The 23,230-nt window shown below is 45.9% G+C and overlaps 1 protein-coding gene across 1 annotated transcript in view; it reads left to right on the forward strand.

The window, feature by feature from the left end:
* Nucleotides 1-23,230, forward strand: part of ano3 (anoctamin 3) — a 205,913-nt gene that overhangs the window by 138,954 nt on the left and 43,729 nt on the right. Inside the window, exons 16-20 of the mRNA XM_078221016.1 lie at nt 7,459-7,623; nt 9,396-9,432; nt 9,792-9,903; nt 14,914-14,971; nt 19,556-19,653. Coding sequence (XP_078077142.1) covers nt 7,459-7,623; nt 9,396-9,432; nt 9,792-9,903; nt 14,914-14,971; nt 19,556-19,653 — 470 coding nt within the window. The remainder of the gene's footprint in view (nt 1-7,458; nt 7,624-9,395; nt 9,433-9,791; nt 9,904-14,913; nt 14,972-19,555; nt 19,654-23,230) is intronic.

Genomic DNA, 23,230 nt, shown 5'->3' on the forward strand with positions numbered 1-23,230 from the left:
GGGGTCAGATGTCAGGGGGGGTTGGGCATCGGGGAGGAGTTGGACATCGGGGGGGGAGAGGGGAGGATTGGAGCTAAAGGTGTAGGGGTGTCAGACTTCAGGATGTTGGACATCAGTGTGTTGGACATCGGGGGGTAGAGTTGGACATCCTTTTTTTGACTGATTCTTGCTTTCTTCCATATGATTGGATGGTTCTCGCTGAGCTAGGATATTTTGATGTCAGCTACACTGATATTCAGTTGGACTGTATTGCATTAGGGGACACACTTGCTGCCTCATCAATTAATTGTTGTGGTGGGATTCTGTTCATGGCTTGACTGGATGGATATTGCTTTGATTCTCGATCCAAATCTGCTCCTCCAGGAGCTGTTCTGGTGTCCATGGGCGTGAAATGGTGTCTTTCTCCAGCTGCTCCGTAAATAAACCTCCCTCCCTTTCCCTGAAACACTTTCCAAAATGTTTGCTTTCCATCTCGGGATGGGGTGCAGGGGAATAAACTTCCTTCTGTCTATCAAGTAACCAGATGGTCATCCAGATGTGCATCCTTTCATATCTCTGCCTTTTGCCAGTATTTGCTGATGTACCTCACCGGGCTAAGTGTCCATTTAGGATCAGCAAAGAGTGGGAGGGAGGATTTGCTGCTTTCAGAATGACAAAGTAGTTTTTAAAAACATTGAAGACCGAGGGATGGGCAGTGTTAAGTTCATAGTGATTACTCAATGCACGAAACAAAAGGCTTTGGGCTTACTACATTCCTTTGACTAGTGTTTCCTCATTACTGATCAAGCCTGTGTGTTGTCAAGTACAATGAGGGGAAGAGGATGGGAATGGATTTGACTACTCGTCCTATGTCTGGGGTAGTGCTGGCCCAGCCTTGGCGATTTGAGGTGAGGGGTGATATGACAAGGGGGTGATGTGCCCTCTCCTTTCCAGTTTTAGCTGGCTGCTTGTTGGCACCTGCAAAACACACAACATCTACAACCTGGAAAGACAAGAGGAGTGGACACAGGGGAACACCTCCCCCTGGAAGGTCCCCTCCACACTCACCATCATGATCTGGAACTGCGCTTCTGTCATCAAAATCCTGGATTCTCCCTCTGTGTACCCAAACAGGCGCCGGAGTGTGGCGACTGGGGGATTTTCACAGTAACTTAATTGTACTATTCATGCAAGCCTCCTTGTGACACTAATAAATAAACTTAAAAAAACAAGCTACAAGATAAAGGGCCGGTCACTTAAAACTGAGGTGCGTAGAAATTGCTTCTCGCGGAGAGTGGTGAATCTCTGGAATTCTCTGCCCCGAAGGATGGTGGAGGCTGGATCATTAGAAGTATTTAAAGTGGAGGTGGATAAATATTTAATAGATCAAGGAATAGGGGGCTATGGGGAAATGGCACAGAAAAGGAGTTCAGGCCGATGTAGATCAACCAGGATCATATTGAATGGCGGAGCAGGCTTGAAGGGCCCAGTGGCCAACTCCTGCCTCATTGTGCCCATTTGACAAGCGGCACCATAGGATTAATGTTGTGTGCCCTACAGGATAACTGAAAGAACATTTGGGCAGGTTGCCCTGGTGACCTCCTAGCGCAGGTGTTAGTCTTGGTACAGAGACCCCTCACTTACAAAACACCCATGTTGTTTCCTGCTCTGTAAAATTGGATTCCATTGATAGGTCGAGTAAGCTTCAGGCTTGTTTATCACATTTTTAAAAATTGTTCTTTTGGAACCAAAAGGAACAGAAGTGCTTCCCTCCCCAACTTCAGCATACTCGCAATCAGCACCCCCACACTGCAGCTCCAACACCCCCCACCACCCCCCCCCCCCCCCCTCCATAAGCTGTGCAACCCTCAGCCTGCAGCTCCTGTCCTTGGGACTGCTACTATCAAGGATAAAGGCCTAAAATAATCCAGTTCTAATGGGTGAGCTGCCAGTGGAGATGGCCACATCTAGCTTGCCAGGATTATTTAGAGATCTTTGGTCCAATTTGGAGACTTGGACCTCCTGGTACAGGTACTATACTGAGGCCATATTGCTGTCTTCAGAGCCGACACTGGGCGCCAGTGATTCTCTAACGCATTGAGTATGAACGAGCATTTTAAATAACCATGACAATAGCTTAGAATTTAGCGGGCAGCTGAGTTAATTGATTTCAGCCAGTCTTGTAATTGCAGTGTTAAAATGCATTGGTTATTGCATCATAGAATCATACGGTGCAGAAGAGGTCCGACGGCCCATTAGGTCCACACTGACATATTAGAAGCACCTGAACTCCCACCTAATGCCATCTGCCAGTACTTGGCCCATAGCCCTGAATGTTATGATGTGCCATGTGCTCATCCAGATACTTTTTAAAATCACAGTTAAAAATCATGCATTTCTTCCAAATATGGAGCCCTTCCTGTCTCGTCTGCACAGCTGTGGCTGACATTGTACAGCACCAGCTGGCAACTTGTCTTTTCAAACCCAGCCCCGCTCACATCTGGCGGCTGTGGATCAGAACATCAGCGGCAGTGCACGAGCAGAGGACAGGTGAAAGCAAAATACGGAGTATGCTGAAACCCTCCCGGACATTCTCTCTTCCACCTTCTCCCGTCGGGAGAAAGATACAAAAGTCTGAGGTCACGTGCCAACCGACTCAAGAACAGCTTCTTCCCTGCTGCTGTCAGGCTTTTGAATGGACTTACCTCACATTAAGTTGATCTTTCTCTACACCCTAGCTATGACTGTAACACTACATTCTGCACTCTCTCCTTCCCTTCTCCCCTATGTACTCTATGAACGGTATGCTTTGTCTGAATAACATGCAAAAAACAATACTTTTCATTGTATGCTAATCCATGTGACAATACAAATTCAAATCTGAAGGATGTCACCGCAGATTCTGGAAATGCTCAGCAGGTCAGGTCACGTCGGCAGAGAGAGAAAGAGAGTTGACGTTTCAGGTCAAAGGCTTCTCATCGGAACGGAGATGGAGAGACTTTCAGTCAGAAGTCGGTGCCAGACTGATACTAATGAGAAAGCCAAATTGCTGGGTGATGCAGAGGCGCTAAGCACTCAGCTAGCTTTAATTAGCCGGTCTGTCTGATCTTTATGCCGAGACTGCATGGACTTGAACCATGATGTGGAGATGCCGGCGTTGGTCTGGGGTAAACACAGTAAGAAGTCTCACAACACCAGGTTAAAGTCCAACAGGTTTATTTGGTAGCAAAAGCCACTAGCTTTCGAAGCGCTGCTCCTTCATCAGGTGACAGGACTTTAACCTGGTGTTGTGAGACTTCTTACTGGGCTTGAACCAGTCAGAGTCAAGTGATCCCAGCTCTGCAGCGATACTGTAGAAAGTAATTATCATGCCTTGTATTGATTTTATTTTTTAAAGAATGATCTCGCTGAAATGTATTTAATAGAAAATACTCGCAGTAAATCCTCTTTCCCTGTCACTTTTTAACTTGCCGTCATTTCTGGGTGGGCAAATTGGAAGTGAGAGCAAAATGAGTCCCAGGTGCACAAATCAATGAACACAAAAGTTGCTTCACCAAGGATATCCTGCAAAAATCTAATGGAAGTTGACTTCTCTCTGCCGTATCAGTTCCCTGTAGTCAATCATGGATTACGATTCACTAAATTTAGAGTGGTTTTGCCACAATTGTTCATGATTCATCCTGAATGTCATAATGCAATAGTGACACAAAGTGCAATAAAGGGAGACAAACTAGCCCCGAGTGAAGCCCCATGATATTAACTCGACATGCTGTAGAAATGAAATCTTTTTTTTCATTTATTAGTATCCCATAAATGAATATTTTTTAAAAAACAAAATAAATCTCTTCCCTTCGCTGATGGTACAAGGGCTTGTTAACACGGATTTAACATTTTGGGATGCAAGTAAGAATGTGTCGAAGAACCTTAGTTTTAATATTTTTAAAATGTATTTGAATAAACTGAAGGTCGATAAGTCCCCTGGGCCTGATGAAATGTATCCTAGGATTCTTTGGGAGGCAAGGGATGAGATTGCAGAGCCTTTGGCGTTGATCTTTGGGTCCTCACTGTCCACGGGCATGGTGCCAGAGGACTGGAGAATGGCGAATGTTGTTCCTCTGTTTAAGAAAGGGAATAGAAATGACCCTGGTAATTATAGACCGGTTAGTCTTACTTCGGTGGTTGGTAAATTGATGGAAAGGGTCCTTAGGGATGGGATTTACGACCATTTAGAAAGATGCGGATTAATCCGAGATAGTCAGCACGGATTCGTGAAGGGCAAGTCGTGCCTCACAAATTTGATAGAATTTTTTGAGGAGGTAACTAAGTGTGTTGATGAAGGTAGGGCAGTTGATGTCATATACATGGATTTTAGTAAGGCGTTTGATAAGGTCCCCCATGGTCGGCTTATGATGAAAGTGAGGAGGTGTGGGATAGAGGGAAAGTTGGCCGATTGGATAGGCAACTGGCTGTCTGACCGAAGACAGAGGGTGGTGGTCGATGGAAAATTTTCGGATTGGAGGCAGGTTGCTAGCGGTGTGCCGCAGGGATCAGTGCTTGGTCCTCTGCTCTTTGTGATTTTTATTAATGACTTAGAGGAGGGGGCTGAAGGGTGGATCAGTAAATTTGCTGATGACACCAAGATTGGTGGAGTAGTGGATGAGGTGGAGGGCTGTTGTAGGCTGCAAAGAGACATAGATAGGATGCAAAGCTGGGCTGAAAAATGGCAAATGGAGTTTAACCCTGATAAATGTGAGGTGATTCATTTTGGTAGGACAAATTTAAATGTGGATTACAGGGTCAAAGGTAGGGTTCTGAAGACTGTGGAGGAACAGAGAGATCTTGGGGTCCATATCCACAGATCTCTAAAGGTTGCCAGTCAAGTGGATAGAGCTGTGAAGAAGGCCTATAGTGTGTTAGCTTTTATTAACAGGGGGTTGGAGTTTAAGAGCCGTGGGGTTATGCTGCAACTGTACAGGACCTTGGTGAGACCACATTTGGAATATTGTGTGCAGTTCTGGTCACCTCACTATAGGAAGGATGTGGAAGCGCTGGAAGGAGTGCAGAGGAGATTTACCAGGATGCTGCCTGGTTTGGAGGGTAGGTCATATGAGGAAAGGTTGAGGGAGCTAGGGCTGTTCTCTCTGGAGCGGAGGAGGCTGAGGGGAGACTTAATAGAGGTGTATAAAATGATGAAGGGGATAGATAGAGTGAACGTTCAAAGACTATTTCCTCGGGTGGATGGAGCTATTACAAGGGGGCATAACTATAGGGTTCGTGGTGGGAGATACAGGACGGATATCAGAGGTAGGTTCTTTACGCAGAGAGTGGTTGGGGTGTGGAATGGACTGCCTGCAGTGATAGTGGAGTCAGACACTTTAGAAACATTTAAGCGGTTATTGGATAGGCACATGGAGCACACCAGGATGATAGGGAGTGGGATAGCTTGATCTTGGTTTCAGATAAAGCTCGGCACAACATCGTGGGCCGAAGGGCCTGTTCTGTGCTGTACTGTTCTATGTTCTATGTATGTTCTATTAGTGTCACAAGTAAGGCTTACATTAACACTGCATTGAAGTTTCTGTGAAAATCCTCTAGTCGCCACACTCCGCTGTCTGTTCAGGTACACTGGGGGAGAATTTAGCATGACCAGTGCACCTACCCAGCACATCTTTCAAACTGTGGGAGGAAGCAGGAGCACCCGGAGGAAACCCACGCAGACATGGGGAGAACATGCAGACTCCACACAGGCAGTGACCCAAGCTGGAAATCGAACCCGGGCCCTTGGCGTTGTGAGGCAGCAGTGCTAACCACTGTGCCACCGTGCTGTCACTTAGCAGATGCAGCAGCCAATATATGCACAAACTCCTTTAAGATTAACCAAAATTATTGGAAATCCTTTTCAGATATATCAGACGTAGAACTAATTGTAACATGTGGAGACCTCTTTTAAAAAATGTTATTTTTTAGCACCACGCTGTTACTTCAAAGATAAAATCTGAATTTATGTTGGCCAAATGTTAATAAGAGCTTTTATCCGTTACTAATGGAAACCGGATCAGTCATCAATGTGAGAATGGTCAGTTTCTTTTGGTGATGTTGATTGAGGGATAAATATTGGCCGGGACACTGGGGGTAGCTGACCTGCCCTTGTTTAAAATAGTACATGTATTTTCTTTTACATTCACCAAGTGGGGCCTTATTTTAATGTTTTACCTGAAAAACATGCGAGGTGATGCATTTTGGTATGACGTTGGTAGGACGTTGGTGAGAGATACAGAACAAAGAGATCTAGGGGTACAGGTTCATAGCTCCTTGAAAGTGGAGTCACAGGTGGACAGAGTGCTGAAGAAGGCATTCAGCATGCTTGGTTTCATTGGTCAGAACATTGAATACAGGAGTTGGGATGTCTTGTTGAAGTTGTACACGACATTGGTAAGGCCACACTTGGAATACTGTGTACAGCTCTGGTCACCCTATTATAGAAAGGATATTATTAAACTAGAAAGAGTGCAGAAGAGATTTACTAGAATGCTACTGGGACTTGATGGATTGAGTTATAAGGAGAGTTTGGATAGACTGGGACTTTTTTCTCTGGAGCGTAGAAGGCTGAGGGGTGATGTTATAGAGGTCTATAAAATAATGAGGGGAATAGCTAGTCAACATCTTTTCCCAAAGGTCGGGGAGCCTAAAACTAGAGGTCATAGGTTTAAGGTGAGAGGGGAGAGATACAAAAGGGTCCAGAGGGGCAATTTTTTCACACAGAGAGTGGTGAGTGTCTGGAACAAGCTACCAGAGGTAGTCGTAGAGGTGGATACAATTTTGTCTTTTAAAAAGCATTTAGACAGTTACATGGGTAAAATGGGTATAGAGGGATATGGGCCAAATGCGGGCAATTGGGACTAGCTTAGGTGTTTAAAAAGAAAGGGGCGGCATGGACAAGTTGGGCCAACGGGCCTGTTTCCATGCTGTAAACCTCTATGACTCTATGACTCTACAGCTGCATCTCCAAAAGTGCAGCACTCCTTCAGTACTGTATTCAAATGTCAGCGAAGATTTTTGTGCATGAGCCCTGAGTTTGCACCTAGAAAACCCTCTGATCTCAGGAAAGAGTGCTACACTTCATTTGGAATTGGATGAACAGCCATGATCATGATGAATGGCGGAGCAGGCTCGAAGGGCCAAATGGCCTCCCCCTGCTGCTATCTTCTATCTTTCTATGTTACCCACTGAGCCATGGCAAACACAAGCTTTAAGCAGACATTTGGGGTGGGATTTTCCGGCCACGCTCGCCTCAAGACTGGAAAGCCTCACGCCCAAGGTCGAGAGAACTTTGCATGGTCTTGCCCCGCCCGCTACCATTCCACTGGTGGGCGGGACGGGAAAATTCCACCCCTGCCCTCATGTGACAGAATTAAAAGTTGAAATATTTCATACATATGGTTCAGCACCGGCCCTGTTCTTTTATTCTGGTGGATGTAGATCTTGCTGGTCCTGGCTGCGGTCTTTGGTGTGGTGGTGTATCGCCTGGTGACCATGGAGAATTTTGCCACTTTCCAGTGGGATTTTGTGAAGAAAAACTGGCAGTTTGCTACGGCAGGAACAGGAGTCTGCATCAACTTTATCATCATCATGTCTTTGAATGTGGTGAGTACAGCTGTCCCTGATCACTTCCTCTACTGCCTCTTCCCGCACCCCCCCCCCCCCCCCCCCCCCCCCTCCCACCAGTCCCTCTCCCCTCCCAACAACACCACCATTCCCCCTCCCTCTACCCGCCCTCAACTCTTACTCATTGTCCATCAGGGGGAGTTATCTGTGGAAATCATCGAAAATGTTACATCAGTGTGCTAAATAAGTGGGGATGTGATGGCCTAGTGGTATTATTGCTAGACTATTAATCCAAAAACTCAGTTAATGTTCTGGGGACCAGGTTCAAATCCCAGCACAGCAGATGGTGGAATTTGAATTCAATAAAAAATATCTGGAATTTAAAGTCTAACGGTGACCATGAAAACCCATCTGGTTCGTTAATGCCCTCCAGGGAAGGAAATCTTCCATCCTTACCTGGTTTGGCCTACATTGGACTCCAGAGCCACAGCAATGTGGTTGACTCTCAACTGCCCTCCAAGGGCAATTAGGGATAGACAATAAATGCTGGCCAGCCAGTGATGCCCATGTTCCATGAATGAATGATTAAAAAAAAGTGACAACTTTCATTGTGAGAATCAAACAAGGCTGAGGAATGGTGATTGGTGAAGAAAATACGTAGGCTGATGAAGAATAGAAGATTAAGTACATTTGACGTAGGGCACGATGGGTGATTTTTAGTAAGATTATAAGATATAGGAGCAGAATTAGGCTGTTCGGCCCATCGAGTCTTCTCCGCCATTCAATCATGGCAGATTCTCATCCCCGTTCTCCTGACTTCTCCCTGTAACCCTTGATCCCCTTATTGAACCCATCTATCTCTATCTTAAGACACTCAATGACCTGGCCTCCACAGCCCTCTGTGGCAATGAGTTCCATGGATTCACCACCCTCTGGCTGAAGAAATTCCTCCTCATCTCAGTTTTAAAGGAGCGTCCCTTCACTCTGAGGTTGTGCCCTCGAGTTCTAATCTCTCCCACTAGTGGAAACATCCTCTCCATGTCCACTCTATCTCGGCCTCTCAGTATTCTGTAAGTTTCAATTAGATCCCCCCTCATCCTTCTAAACTCTATGAAGTATTGACCCAGACTCCTCAACCACTCCTTGTATGACAAACCCTTCATTCCTGGGATCATTCTTGTGAATCTCCTCTGGACACCCCTCGAAGGCCAACACATCCTTCCTTAGGTATGGGGCCAAAAACTGCTCACAATACTCCAAATGGGTCTGACCAGAGCCTCAGCAGTACATCCCTGCTCAAGTATTCTACCCCTCTAGAAATTAATGCTAACATTGAATTTGCACAGTAAGTAGTCTCACAACACCAGGTTAAAGTCCAACAGGTTTATTTGGTCGCAAGAGCTTTCGGAGTGCCGCTCCTTCATCAGGTCACCTTTAACCTGGTGTTGTGAGACTACTTACTGTGCCTACCCCAGTCCAACGCCGGCAACTCCACATCATAACATTGAATTTGCCTTCCGAACTGCCAATTGAACCTACACGTTAACCTTAAGATTTGTTTTTAATTGAGGCTGACTTTCAATTGAGCTGTGGGTTCAATGGTGCTTTGGCCATGTTAGACATGTTGATAAACATTGTAACACCGAGAAGTGTTTAGCTTTGAGTGAACCCTACCTTCATATTCAGTGATCCACCAACAGAATCCATGTCACTTAATGAAGAGGGCAATATAATTTCACAAATAAAATTGCATGTTGGTTAGATCTTTGTTCAGTAAAGTATCTGACTTCTGTATTTATTTTTCTTTTGAGGTTTATGAAAAAGTTGCGTACCTACTAACAAACTGGGGTAAGTAAATGGGGTTGCGGTACTGGAAACTCTGCGCGGTCATTTTTTAAATGATTTAACTTCTAAAAACACAAAGTGCCTGCATTTTCTCAAATATAAGATCAGCCAATATTAATGGAACTGCTTTACAGATACATCAGACGTAAAACTAATCATAACATGTAGAGATCTCTTCACAAAATGTTACTTTTTTTTTGCGCCAATGCTACTTCAAGAATAAAATCTCAAGTTGTGTTGGCTAGATGTTAATAAGAGTTTTTATCCATTACAAATGGAAACCAGATCAGTTCTGAATATCTTTTTTTAAGGACATCCCTTTTTTATTTAATCGCTGATCCACATGTTATCTATTGTTGCAGAACATCCTCGAACAGAATCTGAATGGGAGAACAGCTTCGCTCTAAAAATGTTTCTCTTCCAATTTGTAAACCTTAACAGTTCCATCTTCTACGTTGCTTTCTTCCTCGGCAGGTGAGTGCCTTTAATGAATATGGATAATATTTCAGTTCATGGTGTATCCTCAGTTATGTACAAATTCATATCAAATGAATCACCCTCGGTCAATGCGTACTTTTGCATCAATGAATATTTCAGTACGCAAAATTAAGGTCCAAAGCTCTTGACTTTGATTTGCAAGCACGTAAAGTGAAGTTCAGTGTTGCACACAGACTAACGGCAAGTTGGTGGGATGACTGTTCTCACCTATTTTGTCTCTGACATGGCCTCTTTTCTGATAAATGCTTCTAAACATTTTAGCAAATTATTAATGGACTGATTCTGAGTCGGGCAACTACCATTAAAGATCCTGAGGACCTAAACATTGAAACACAGTAGCATTCCCCCTCCATAACCCCTCGCCCACCACCACCACCCTCCACACCAGCCCCCACCCACCAACCCCCCCTCCGCCCAAACATATCCCATCAAACATCAACTACCATGAGGATATGATTTAAACATAGAAAATACAAGCCGGCGTAGGCCATTCGGCCCTTTGTGCCTGCTCCGTCATTCATTTTGATCATCGAAATCAATATCCTGATTCCCCCTTTCCCCCATATCCCTTGATCTCTTTAGCCACAAGAGCTATATCTAATTTCTTCTTGAAATCACACAATGTTTTGGGTTCAACTACTTTCTGTGGTAGTGAATTCCACACATTCACCACCCTCTGGGTGAAGAAATTTCTCCTCACCTCAGTTCCAAAACATTTACCCCTTTTCCTCAGACTATGACCCCTAGTTCTGGATTCCCTCACCATCGGGAACACTCTTTCTGAATCTACCCTGTTAGAATTTTGTAAGTTTCTATGAGATCCCCTCTCAATTCCAGTGAATATAATCCTAACTGACTTAATCTCTCTTCATATGACAGACCTGCCATCCCAGGAATCAGTTTGTTTTTTGCCTGTTATACACTATAAAGCTGCAGTGTTAATGGTGTATTAATTTTCATTGATTTTTCTTCTAGCATCCTTCCAATTTCCCGACCTCTTTCATTTCTGGAGGTCTTTGGGGAGAAGAGGGGGAAATTCAGGCTTCTTAACTCTCCATAACTTGCTCAGTAGTTAGTAAACTGCTGCAATAATTAATATTCTGGGACTGTTGTAATTGATGAAAGCGAGGTCAGTTGGGAGGGGCGAGTGTTTGACCAGGTTGCTGCCCATTAAACAATTTACCGTTGCCCTGGGAAACACTACTCAGCTGAGTCATCAGACTGTGAAGTCTGAAGAAGTCTGAAGGAAACTGCTGCGGGTTAGTCGCTGTGGACCATTTTCAAACCTGCCTTATTGATCAGCCTGTGTAATCTGGACCTAAGGTTGCTGAGGCTCCAGATCGATGTCTGAATCCTGTGGGAGTCACATGCAATCGATCTGTTAGCTATAATAAACACAGACCCTGATCGACGGAAGGCAAACTGAAGGTCAAAGCCACAGCTACAATTTGTGAAATGTGTATGTTGTGCTGTTGAATTATCCATTTGCGACTCACGCTTCATGGTCAGTAACTGTAGGTGGTTAGCTTAACTTCTGTAGAGGGGAAAATGCTTGAATCTATCATCAAGGAAGAAATAGCAAGACATCTGGACAGAAATTGTCCCATTGAGAAGACGCAGCATGGGTTCATGAAAGGCAGGTCATGTTTAACTAATTTAGTGGAATTCTTTGAGGACATTATGAGCGCGGTGGACAATGGGGAACCTGTGGGTGTGGTGAATCTGGATTTCCAGAAGGCATTCGACAAGTTGCCACACCAGAAGGATGCTGCATAAGATAAAGGTGCACAATGTTACGGGTAATGTATTAGCATGGATAGAGGATTGGTTAACTAACAGAAAGCAGAGTGGGGTAAATGAGCGTTTTCCTGGTTGGCGATCAGTGACTAGTGGTGTGCCTCAGGGATCAGTGTTGGGACCGCAATTATTTATGATTTATATAGATGATTTGGAGTTGGGGACCAAGTGTAGTATGTCGAAATTCGCAGATAACACTAGGATGAGTGGCAGAGCAAAATGTGCAGAGGACGCTGAAAGTCTGCAAAGAGAGATAGATAGTCTAAATGAGTGGGCAAGGGTCTAGCAGATGGAGTACAATGTAGGTAAATGTGAGGTCATTTTGGACGATTATTTAAATGGTGAAAAATTGCAGCATGCTACTGTGCAGAGGGACCTGGGTGTCCTTGTGCATGAATCACAAAAAGTTGGTTGCAGGTGCAGCAGGTGATTAAGAAGGCAAATGGAATTGCCATCCAGAAAGGCTGATGTTAGGTGGGCGTATTAAGGGGTGATCTCAGACAATGATCTCATTGAATGTGGAGCACGTTTGAGAGATTGATTGGTTCACTGGCCTATGGTTTCCTATGCATCGAATATATATTTACAGCATTTTTCTAGTTTTGCCACAACACCAAAGGTGTGTGGGTTAGGTGGATTGGCCGTGTTAAATTGCCCCTTAGTGTCAGAGGCACTAACTAGGGTAAATGCATGGGGTTGTGGGGGTAGGGCCTGGGTGGGAATGTGGTCGGTGCAGACTCGATGGGCCGAATGGCCTCCTCTTTCACTGCAGGGATTCTGTGATTCTGTGTTCAGTATAAAATCTCAGAAACCCCAAATTGCAAATTGGATATTGTAACTCCTCTGTGGGCCAATAAGAAATCAGGAATAAAAAGTGCAGGACAATGTGTTACTGATCTGAGGGTAATTCACTGTTGCATTGTTTTCCCTTTGCACAGCCCCCACCACAACCACCCCCTACCCCCGCACCACCCCCCAACACACAGCACCACAATGAAGGAGAGCAATAATATTTCACCATTGGATCTGTTTATGACAAGAGGGACAATGATGTTCTCTTTCACACATCGGCATCTGTTTGTTTCTCCTCCATACTCAAGCAGGAAGGAACCGGCGAGTTTGTGACATGAGAACTGTGACGTGTGCTGCCTTCCCTCGCTATAACTCCTTCACTCACAGACTGATGAATGTTTGGAACTGCCTAGAAACATGAAAGGGGAACACGTGGCCTATTCAAAGTACAGCTGCATCCTTCAAAGGGACAGCCATGATGTGGAGTTGCCGGCATTGGACTGGGATGGTCCCAGTAAGAAGTCTCACAACACCAGGTTAAAGTCCAACAGCTTCATTTGGAATCATGAGCTTTCGGAGTTTTGCTCCTTCATCAGGTGAGTGGAGGTAGGTTCGCAAACACAGCATATAGAGGCAAAGACACAATTGCAAATAATGACAGATTGGAATGTGAAGAATGGTTGGAATGCATTCCAATCGGTAATTATCTTGCGATTGTGCCTTTGCCTATATATACCATGTTTGTGAACCTGCATCTCCACTCGCCTGATGAAGAAGCAGTGCTCTGAAAGCTCATAGTACCAAATAAACCTGTTGGACTTTAACCTGGTGTTGTGAGACTTCTTACTCTTCAAAGGGGCAATTAGAGTGATGGGTTCTAATGGCCAAAGTGGCCTTTTCTCACCCTTGCCTTCTATATTTTTGTCACTGGAAGCCACATAGCTCAGATCAGTCTGCAAGCATTGCCCCTTGCGCACAATGGCCGTGATTCTCCATCCACGTCTCGCCCAGCACAGAACGCACTGAAGTGGAGCGGGACTGGAGCGGGGTGGGTGAATGGTTTAGCATGTTCTGCACCAGCAGCAAAACTCGTCAGTATCTTCCCACCCACCACCCCTGGACAGAATCTGGTACCTGCCCAGTAACACTGTTTAAATATGCAGACACAAAATCAGAAAATGCTGGAAAATCTCAGCAGGTCTGACAGCACCTGTGGGGAGAGAATAGAGCCAACGTTTCGACGCTGGATGATCCTTCGTCAGAGCGATTATGGTTAGGCTCTGACGAAGGATCATCCAGAGTCGAAATGGCTCTATTCTCTCCCCACAGATGCTGTCAGACCTGCTGAGATCTTCCAGTATTTTCTGTTTTTGTTTCAGATTCCAACATCCACAGTATTTTGCTTTTATCTTAGTGTTTACACTTCCTGGCTCGTGGGACTTTCTAACCCCGGGGTGCAATGAGAACCCAGCGAGGATCACTACTGGACTCCACAAATGGAGACCCTCATGCTTGCATGGTGGGGTCGGGGTGGTGTGGAGGGGTGGGGTGGTGGTTTATCCGTTATTTGTGGGTGGGGGGGATTGGTGGATGGCCCTCTTTGGTGAGGGGTTGGTGATGCTCCCCTGGTCAGTGTTGGGGCCATCATTTATGTTTTTGTGTATGTTGGTGGGGAGAGGGGAGTGGGGGGGCGCTGCTGCTATTTCTGAGTGCAGAGATCAGGTCGCCCTTTACAAATGGCTGCCTGGTCCCGGAACAGCGGGCCTGGTCAGCGGGTTGTCTGCTATGAATAAATAAGCATCTATCAGGTTGGAGAATCCACCTGATAGATGCCGCTAATGCAAAAGGGAAAGCCCCCAGGTTTGCCACTGACCTGGACACTTAGTCTCAATTCGGGAGAATCGCATCTTACCAGTTGTTCGTGTCAGCGAATTTGGCGTCCAGCCCAATCTCCGTTCACCGCAGCGGGATGGGAAAATCCCGCTGGCGTGAACGGTTGTAACATTCCGGCATTCATCACTTGCTGGGAAAATTCCACCTCTGTCCGAACCCATTTGCTAACTCCTCTGGCGGGAACTTCCCGGCCAAACTCGCCCCGAAACCGGAAAATCCATTCCGAGGTCAACGGACCTTTCCATGGTCCTCCCCTTGCCCGCTCCGAATCCCATGGTGGGCAAAATGGGGAAAATCCCCCCCTCTCTTGTTCCTTCCGTTTCTCTCTCAATGACTTGGCAACTTTACCCGGCTGCGCTCCTGATCACGCTCGCTAACAGTTTGAATGTGTTGCAAATGCTCTTATGTAGATCACATCAAGCAGAATGAATGGACCTGGTTGATACGATGATCGATCTGTAATCTAATCTCTGCTGCTCTAAGAATCCACTTGTGTGTTCTCAGGTTTGCTGGCCGACCAGGTGCTTATGCCAAGCTGTTTCAGAGATGGAGACTGGAGGAGGTACGTATCCATCAGCTGCACTTGCTGCTTGACGTCCCGCAGTTGTGCTAAACCCATTTGAAATTTCTCACGCAGTGCCTGAATAATTTGATGCCACAGCACACAGCACTTAATGATCAGTTAATAAGAATATCGAAGAGAGGATTGCTCACTTTCACACGTTGCCTCGGCCTTTCAGCAACAGAACCATAGAAAGGTTACAATGGTGAAAGAGGCCATTCAGCCCACAGCGTCTAGGTGATGGCCAAAAAAGAAGAGAAAAAGCAACTCGCCGCTCATTGTAATCCCATTTTCCAGCACCTGATTGTTAGGTGCAGGTTACACCTGATCTTGCGGGTTACAGCTCTTCAGATGCAGATCTGGGTTCCTTTTAAATGAATTAAGCATTTCAGCCTCAACCACCAACTTAAGCAATGAATTTGAGATGTCCCCCACCCTCTGAGTGAAAAGGTTTTTCCTCTTGTCCGCTCTAATCCTTCTACCAATCACCTTAAATCAATGCCCCCTGGTGATGGACCTCTCAGCTAAGGGAAACAAGTCTTTCCTGTCTACTCTATCTAGAATCCTCATAATTTTGTACACCTCAATTAGGTCACCCATAGCCTCCTCTGTTCTAAGTAAAGCAGCCCTAGGCCACCCAATCTCCCCTCATAGCTACAATCTTCAGGCCCCGGCAACATTCTTGTAAATCTCCTACGCGTTCTCTCCAGGGCAATTATGTGATGTGGTGACCAGAACTGAACAAAACATTCCAACCTGTGGCCTAACCAGTGTTTTATCCGGTTCCATCATTACATCCCTGCTTTTGTATTCAATACCTCGCCCAATATGGGCGGCACGATGGCACAGCGGTTAGCACTGCTGCCTCACAGCGCCAGAAAGCCGGGTTCGATTCCCGGCTTGGGTCACTGTCTGTGTGGAGTCCACACGTTCTCCCCGTGTCTGCGTGGGTTTCCTCTGGGTGCTCTGGTTTCCTCCCACAATCTGAAAGATGAGCTGATTAGGTGCATTGGCCATGCTAAGTACTCCCTCAGTGTCCTCAAACAGGACGCCAGAGAGTGGCGACTAGGGGAATTTCAGAGTAACTTCACAGCCTTACTTGTGACTAATAAATAAACTTTACTTTTTAAGGGAAAACATTCCATGTGCTTTCTTGACCACCTTGTCCCCTGTCCTGTCACCTTAAGGAACTTGTGGACATGCGCTCCAAGGTCTCTCACTTCCTCAACCCCTCTCAATATCTTCCCATTTGTTGAGAATCCCTTTGTTTGGGCTTCGTTTGCCCTCCCAAGTGCATTAGCTCACATTTTCTTCCAGATTGAATTCCATTTGCTACCTCTCTGTTCACTCAACCAGACCATTGATATAATTTTGGGGTAAATAGCTCTCCTCTTCACCATCAACTGTACGGCCAATTTTTGTGTCATCTGCAATTTTCCCAATCATGCCACCCACATTTAAGTCTAAATCATTAAAATATACAACACAGCAAAGCTCCCAGCACTGAGCCCTGTGGAACTCCACTGGAAAATGTTTTCCATTTGCTAAAATATCCATCGACCATTACTCCTTGCTTTCTGTCACTGAGCTAATTTTGGATCCAATCTGCTATCTTCCCCTATAATCCCACCAGACCTCACTTTTCTGATTAATGAGCCACGTGGAACTTGTCAAACCCTTGCCGAAATCGACACAGACAACAGCTTCTGCATTCTCCTCATCAATCCTCCTTGTTACTGCCCCAAAAAATTCGATCAAGTTAGCAAGACATAGAACCATAGAACCATAGAAAACCAACAGTGCAGAAAGAGGCCATTTGGCCCATCGAGTCTGCACCGACCACATTCCCACCCAGGCCCTACCCCCATATCCCTATATATTTACCCACTAATCCCTCTAACCTACGCATCTCAGGACACTAAGGGGCAATTTTAGCATGGCCAATCAACCTAACCCGCACATCTTTGGACTGTGGGAGGAAACCGGAGCACCCGGAGGAAACCCACAATTTACTCTTAACAAAACTATGCTGACTATCCCTGTTCAATCTGTGCCTTTCTATGTGACAGTCTATCGTGTCTCTCAGAATTGTTTCTGATAATTTGCCTACCACTGAAGTAAGTCTAACCGGCCTGCAGTTTTCTGGCCTATCGCTCACACCTTTTTTTTGCACCCTTACTGCATTTGCAGTATCTGTGTTATAGGTACAGATATATTCTGCATCCATTTTGATGCCAACATTGTCAGGACAGCCTTGATTTTTCAGCCAGTCCAAGTTATTGAATCCAATGTAATAACCAAAGTCTCATTTGTTGCCAGCCTGTTACTTTTGAAGTTAAGATGGGAACTTTTCCCCAAACCCAGGTCAATATGAATTGTCTGCAAAGGATTAACATCCCTTTCATTGGAATGTGAAGGCAAGGGCAGTCTTTCAGCCCGGATTTCATCTTGCATATCTTAATAATATAAATATTGCTGAAAAGAGACATGCTGCCGAAGCTTTTCGCCTTGCACTCATCAGGACAAATTGAAGAATTCCAAATTTCAAAACCATCACAATTTGTCTGCAGAAGAAAAGGGTTGTGACATGCAGGGACCCATTCTCTGTACAGGTAAGGGCCGGAATTCTCTGGCCATTCATGCCCCACCTCCGCTGCCAGCGAGGACGGAGAATTTGGCGCTCAGCCAAATCTCCATTCACTGCAGCGGGACCGGAGCATCCTGCCCATTGAGTTTGCTCAAGCCTTGCAGCTCTTTTGAATTCCCAATCCTCGGTCCACCCCTCTTTCTGCTGCCCTCGATGTTGCTTTCTGGGAGAGATCTCTATAGATCTTCAGTCCTGATCAAATGGCTAAAGTACTGACATTTTTTTTTCTGAATGTCACTTTTTTAGACTTCTTTTTGCTTTTGCAATTTCAAGCACCTCTTAATTTCTCCTTTGTTCAGTTTTTGGATTTTTTTAGCACACATCTTAGAATCCACATTTCAAAGGCTTCTATTTTACTTCCACAGATCTTTATTGATCATTCAGAAGCTGAATTGCTCTAGTCACATAAACACAGTGGCTACCAGAACAGGTCAAAGGCTAGGAATCCTGCGGCGAGAAACTCACCTCCTGATTCCACAAATCCTGTCCACAACCTACAAGGCACAAGTCAGGAATGTGAGAGGATACTCCCCACTTGCCTGGATTGGTGCAGCTCCAACAACATTCAAGAAGCTCGACACCATCCAGGACAAAGCAGCCCATTTGATTGCTACCCCTTCCACAAACATTCACTCCTTCCACCACTAATGAACAGTTGAGATTGAAAATAATATTCTTTTGTACACGTTGAGGTAAAAATTAAAACAATAGTTTTCAACGGGCGACTCACTACTCCATGTCATATTTCTAGTTCTGTTTTTGTCTCCAGTATCTCCTTGTAAATCCTTTGATCTTTTAGATGAGAGCTGTAAATTTTTGCCCACATCACCATTTCTAATCAACATCCTGGGGGTGACTAGAAACTGAACTGGACTACTTGTGGTGTCCACTCACATTGTCTGTACCTTTAAGACTTGATTACCTGTAAAGACTCGCATTCCAATCATTATTTTGTAAATTTGTGTCTTTATATGCCCTGTTTGTGAACAGAACTCCCACTCACCTGACGAAGGGGCAGCGTTCCGAAAGCTTGTGGCTTTTGCTACCAAATAAACCTGTTGGACTTTAACCTGGTGTTGTGAGACTTCTTACTGTGTTGACCAGACTAGGTCAGAGGCTGGGAATCCAGTGGTGAAAAACACACCTCCTGACTCCTCAAAGCCTGTCCACAACCTCCAAGGTACAAGTCAGGAGTGTGAGGGAATACTCCCCATTTGCCTGGATGAGTGGAGCTCCAACAACACTCAAGGAGCTCAACACCATCCAGGACAAAGCAGCCACTTGATTGCTACCCCTTCCACAAACATTCAATCCCTCCACTACCGACGAACAGTCACAGCCATGTGCGCCATCTACAAGATGCACTGCAGGAATTCTCCAAGGCTCCTTAGGCAGCACCTTCCAAACCCACGACCATTACCACCTAGAAGGGCAAGGGCAGCAGATACCTGGGAACACTGCCACTGGGACATTTCCCTCCAAGTCAATCACCATCCTGACTTGGAAAAATAGCACTGTTCCTTCATTATCGGTGGGTCAAAATCCGAGAATTCCCTCCCTAACAGCACTGTGGGTGTACCCATACCTCAGGAACTGCAGCGGTTCAAGAAGGCAGCTAACCACCACATTCTGAAGGGCAACCAGTGTGGGTGATAAACGCTGGCCCAGCCAGCTACACCCACATCCCGGGAAATGAATAAAAACTAAGGTTTCTGAGGCATGTAGGAAAAAGGATAGAACACAGCAACTGATGTTTTTTTCTTGTTGCAAGCTTGCTTTTCCTTGCTGTTAACACATCTTAGGGAATTAATTGGAGAAAAACATGTAGCAGGTTTGGGTGAAAACATATAAACTGCCTGTCATACGTACAATTACTTTGCATATTATCGATGTATTTATGATGGATCTGATGAATCTTTGTCTCTTATTTGATACAGTGTCATCCCAGTGGCTGTCTAATAGACCTGTGCATGCAGATGGGTATCATTATGGTCCTGAAACAGATGTGGAATAACTTCATGGAGCTTGGCTATCCGTAAGATATCCATTTTCATTCTCAATGATCTTGGCTGACAAGCCAATTAAAAATGAACTCGGTGTGACATTGAGCACTTATTTCCCTCTGGTTCGCCTGCCAGATGCTATATTTGGAAGGTAATTTCTCCTGCGGATCATAAACCCTGCATTTATGTGAATGGGAAGCACTCACCGAGGAATTCGTGTATGCATTCTGGAAGAATAAAATTCAACTGTGTGCAAAATTGGAGGGATTTGATGGCCCTAATTTTTACTGCCCATATCCTGATGCAAACACCAGCATGTGAGAGCCCCTTGCGGATTCTCCCTGAAGGTTTGGAGCCCGACTCAAAACAGACAAGAATGAATGACTCAATACCAAAGCAATGTACGGTGGGGAGGTGATGGCTGAGTGGTATTATCGCTAGACTATTAATCCAGAAACTCAGCTAATATTCTGGGGTCCCAGCTTCGAATCCCGCCACGGTAGACGGTGGAATTTGAATTCAGTAAAAATAAATATCTGGAATTAAGAATCTACTGATAACCATGAAACTACTGTTGATTGTCGGAAAACCCCATCTGGTTCACTCATGTCCTTTTGGGGAAGGAAATCTGCCGTCCTTACCTGGTCTGGCCTACTTGTGACTCCGGAGCCACAGCAATGTGGTTGACTCTCAATTGCCCTCGGGTAACTAGGGATGGACAATAAATGCTGTAACGAGTCTAACAACACCAGGTTAAAGTCCAACAGGTTTATTTGGTAGCAAACACCACTAGCTTTCGGAGCGCTGCTCCTTCATCAGGTGAGTGGGAGATCTGCTCATAAACAGCAATCAGGGCATATAAAGACACAAACTCAATTTACAGAATAATGAATAATGATTGGAATGCGAGTATTTACAGCTAATCAAGTCTTAAAGGTACAGACAGTGAGTGGAGAGAGCATCAGCACAGGTTAAAGAGATGTGTATTGTCTCCAGACAGGACAGCTAGTGAGATTCTGCAAGCCCAGGAGGCAAGCTGTGGGGGTTACTGATAATGTGACATAAATCCAACATCCCGGTTTAGGCCGTCCTCATGTGTGCGGAACCTGGCTATCAGTCTCTGCTCAGCGACTCTGCGCTGTCATGAGTTGTGAAGGCTGCCTTGGAGAATGCTTACCCGAATATCAGAGGCCAAATGCCCGTGACTGCTGAAGTGCTCCCCAACAGGAAGAGAACAGTCTTGCCTGGTGATTGTCGAGTGGTGTTCATTCATCTGTTGTCGTAGCGTCTGCATGGTTTCCCCAATGTACCATGCCTCGGGACATCCTTTCCTGCAGCGTATCAGGTAGACAATGTTGGCCAAGTTGCAAGAGTATGTACCGTGTACCTGGTGGATGGTGTTCTCACGTGAGATGATGGCATCCATGTCGATGATCCGGCACGTCTTGCAGCGGTTGCTGTGGCAGGGTTGTGTGGTGTCATAGTCACTGTTCTCCTGAAGGCTGGGTAGTTTGCTGCGGACAATGGTCTGTTTGAGGTTGTGCGGTTGTTTGAAGGCAAGAAGTGGGGGTGTGGGGATGGCCTTGGCGAGATGTTCATCTTCGTCAATGACATGTTGAAGGCTCCAGAGGAGATGTCGTAGCTTCTCCGCTCCGGGGAAGTACTGGACGACGAAGGGTACTCTGTCCACCGTGTCCCGTGTTTGTCTTCTGAGGAGGTCGGTGCGGTTTTTCGCTGTGGCGCATCGGAACTGTTGATCGATGAGTCGAGAACCACACCCTGTTCTTATGAAGGCATCTTTCAGCGTCTGGAGGTGTCTGTTGTGATCCTCCTCATCCGAGCAGATCCTGTGTATACGGAGGGCTTGTCCGTAGGGGATGGCTTCTTTAACGTGTTTAGGGTGGAAGCTGGAGAAGTGGAGACGTGCCACAGCGAAAAACCGCACCGACCTCCTCAGAAGACAAACACGGGACACAGTGGACAGAGTACCCTTGGTCGCCCAGTACTTCCCCAGAGTGGAGAAGCTACGGCATCTCCTCCGGAGCCTTCAACATGTCGTTGATGAAGACGAACATCTCGCCAAGGCCATCCCCACACCCCCACTTCTTGCCTTCAAACAACCGCACAACCTCAAACAGACCATTGTCCGCAGCAAACTACCCAGCCTTCAGGAGAACAGTGACCACGACACCACACAACCCTGCCACAGCAACCGCTGCAAGACGTGCCGGATCATCGACACGGATGCCATCATCTCACGTGAGAACACCATCCACCAGGTACACGGTACATACTCTTGCAACTCGGCCAACATTGTCTACCTGATACGCTGCAGGAAAGGATGTCCCGAGGCATGGTACATTGGGGAAACCATGCAGACGCTATGACAACGGATGAATGAACACCGCTCGACAATCATCAGGCAAGAATGTTCTCTTCCTGTTGGGGAGCACTTCAGCGGTCACGTGCATTCGGCCTCTGATATTCGGGTAAGCGTTCTCCAAGGCGGCCTTCACGACACACGACAGTGCAGAGTTGCTGAGCAGAGACTGATAGCCAGGTTCTGCACACATGAGGATGGCCTCAACCGGGATCTTGGGTTCAAGTCACACTATCTGTAACTCCCACAACTTGCCTGGACTTGCAAAGTCTCACTGGCTGTACCGGGGCGGCACGGTAGCACAGTGGTTAGCACTGCTGCTTCACAGCTCCAGGGACCTGGGTTCGAATCCTGACTTGGGTCACTGTCTGTGTGGAGTTTGCACATTCTCCCTGTGTCTGCATAGGTTTCCTCCGGGTGCTCCGGTTTCCTCCCACAGTCCAAAGATGTGCGGGCTATGTTGATTGGCCATTCTGAATTGCCCCTTAGTGTCCCGGGATGCATAGGTTAGAGGGGTTAGTGGGTAACTATGTAGGGATATGTGGATAGGGCCTGGGTGGGATTGTGGTTGGTGCAGACTCGATGGGCCGAATGGCCTCTTTCGGCACTGTAGAATTCTATGATTCCTGTCTGGAGACAATACACATCTCTTTAACCTGTGCTAATGCTCTCTCCACTCACACTGTCTGTACCTTTAAGACTTGATTAGCTGTAAAGACTCGCATTCCAATCAGTATTCTGTAAATTAAGTTTGTGTCTTTATATGCCCTGTTTACTGTTTATGAGATCTCCCACTTACCTGACGAAGGAGCAGCGCTCCGAAAGCTAGAGGTGTTTGCTACCAAATAAACCTGTTGGAGTTTAACCTGGTGTTGTTAGACTTCTTACTGTGTTTACACCAGTCCAACGCCGGCATCTCCACAACAAATGCTGGCCAGCCAATGAAGCCCGTGTCCCACAAATGAATAAAATCAGCCATCCTTATCAGACCACTATTAAACAATTATCAATGATTGAAAGAAAGATAACTTTATTAAAAAGAAAGAAAATACGAAAACAAACACTTCAGATGGGAATTCCCTGGTCGCGTTTGCCTCAAAACCGGAAAATCCCACCCAAAGTCAACGGACTTTGCATGGTTTGTCCCCCCTGCCCACTACCATTCCTATGGTGGACGGGACGGGATACATTAAAAGAGTGGAAGAAAGATAACTTTACATACATATCAT

Source organism: Mustelus asterias, chromosome 9, assembly GCF_964213995.1.
Source record: "Mustelus asterias chromosome 9, sMusAst1.hap1.1, whole genome shotgun sequence".
NCBI classification, from domain to species: Eukaryota; Metazoa; Chordata; class Chondrichthyes; order Carcharhiniformes; family Triakidae; genus Mustelus; species Mustelus asterias.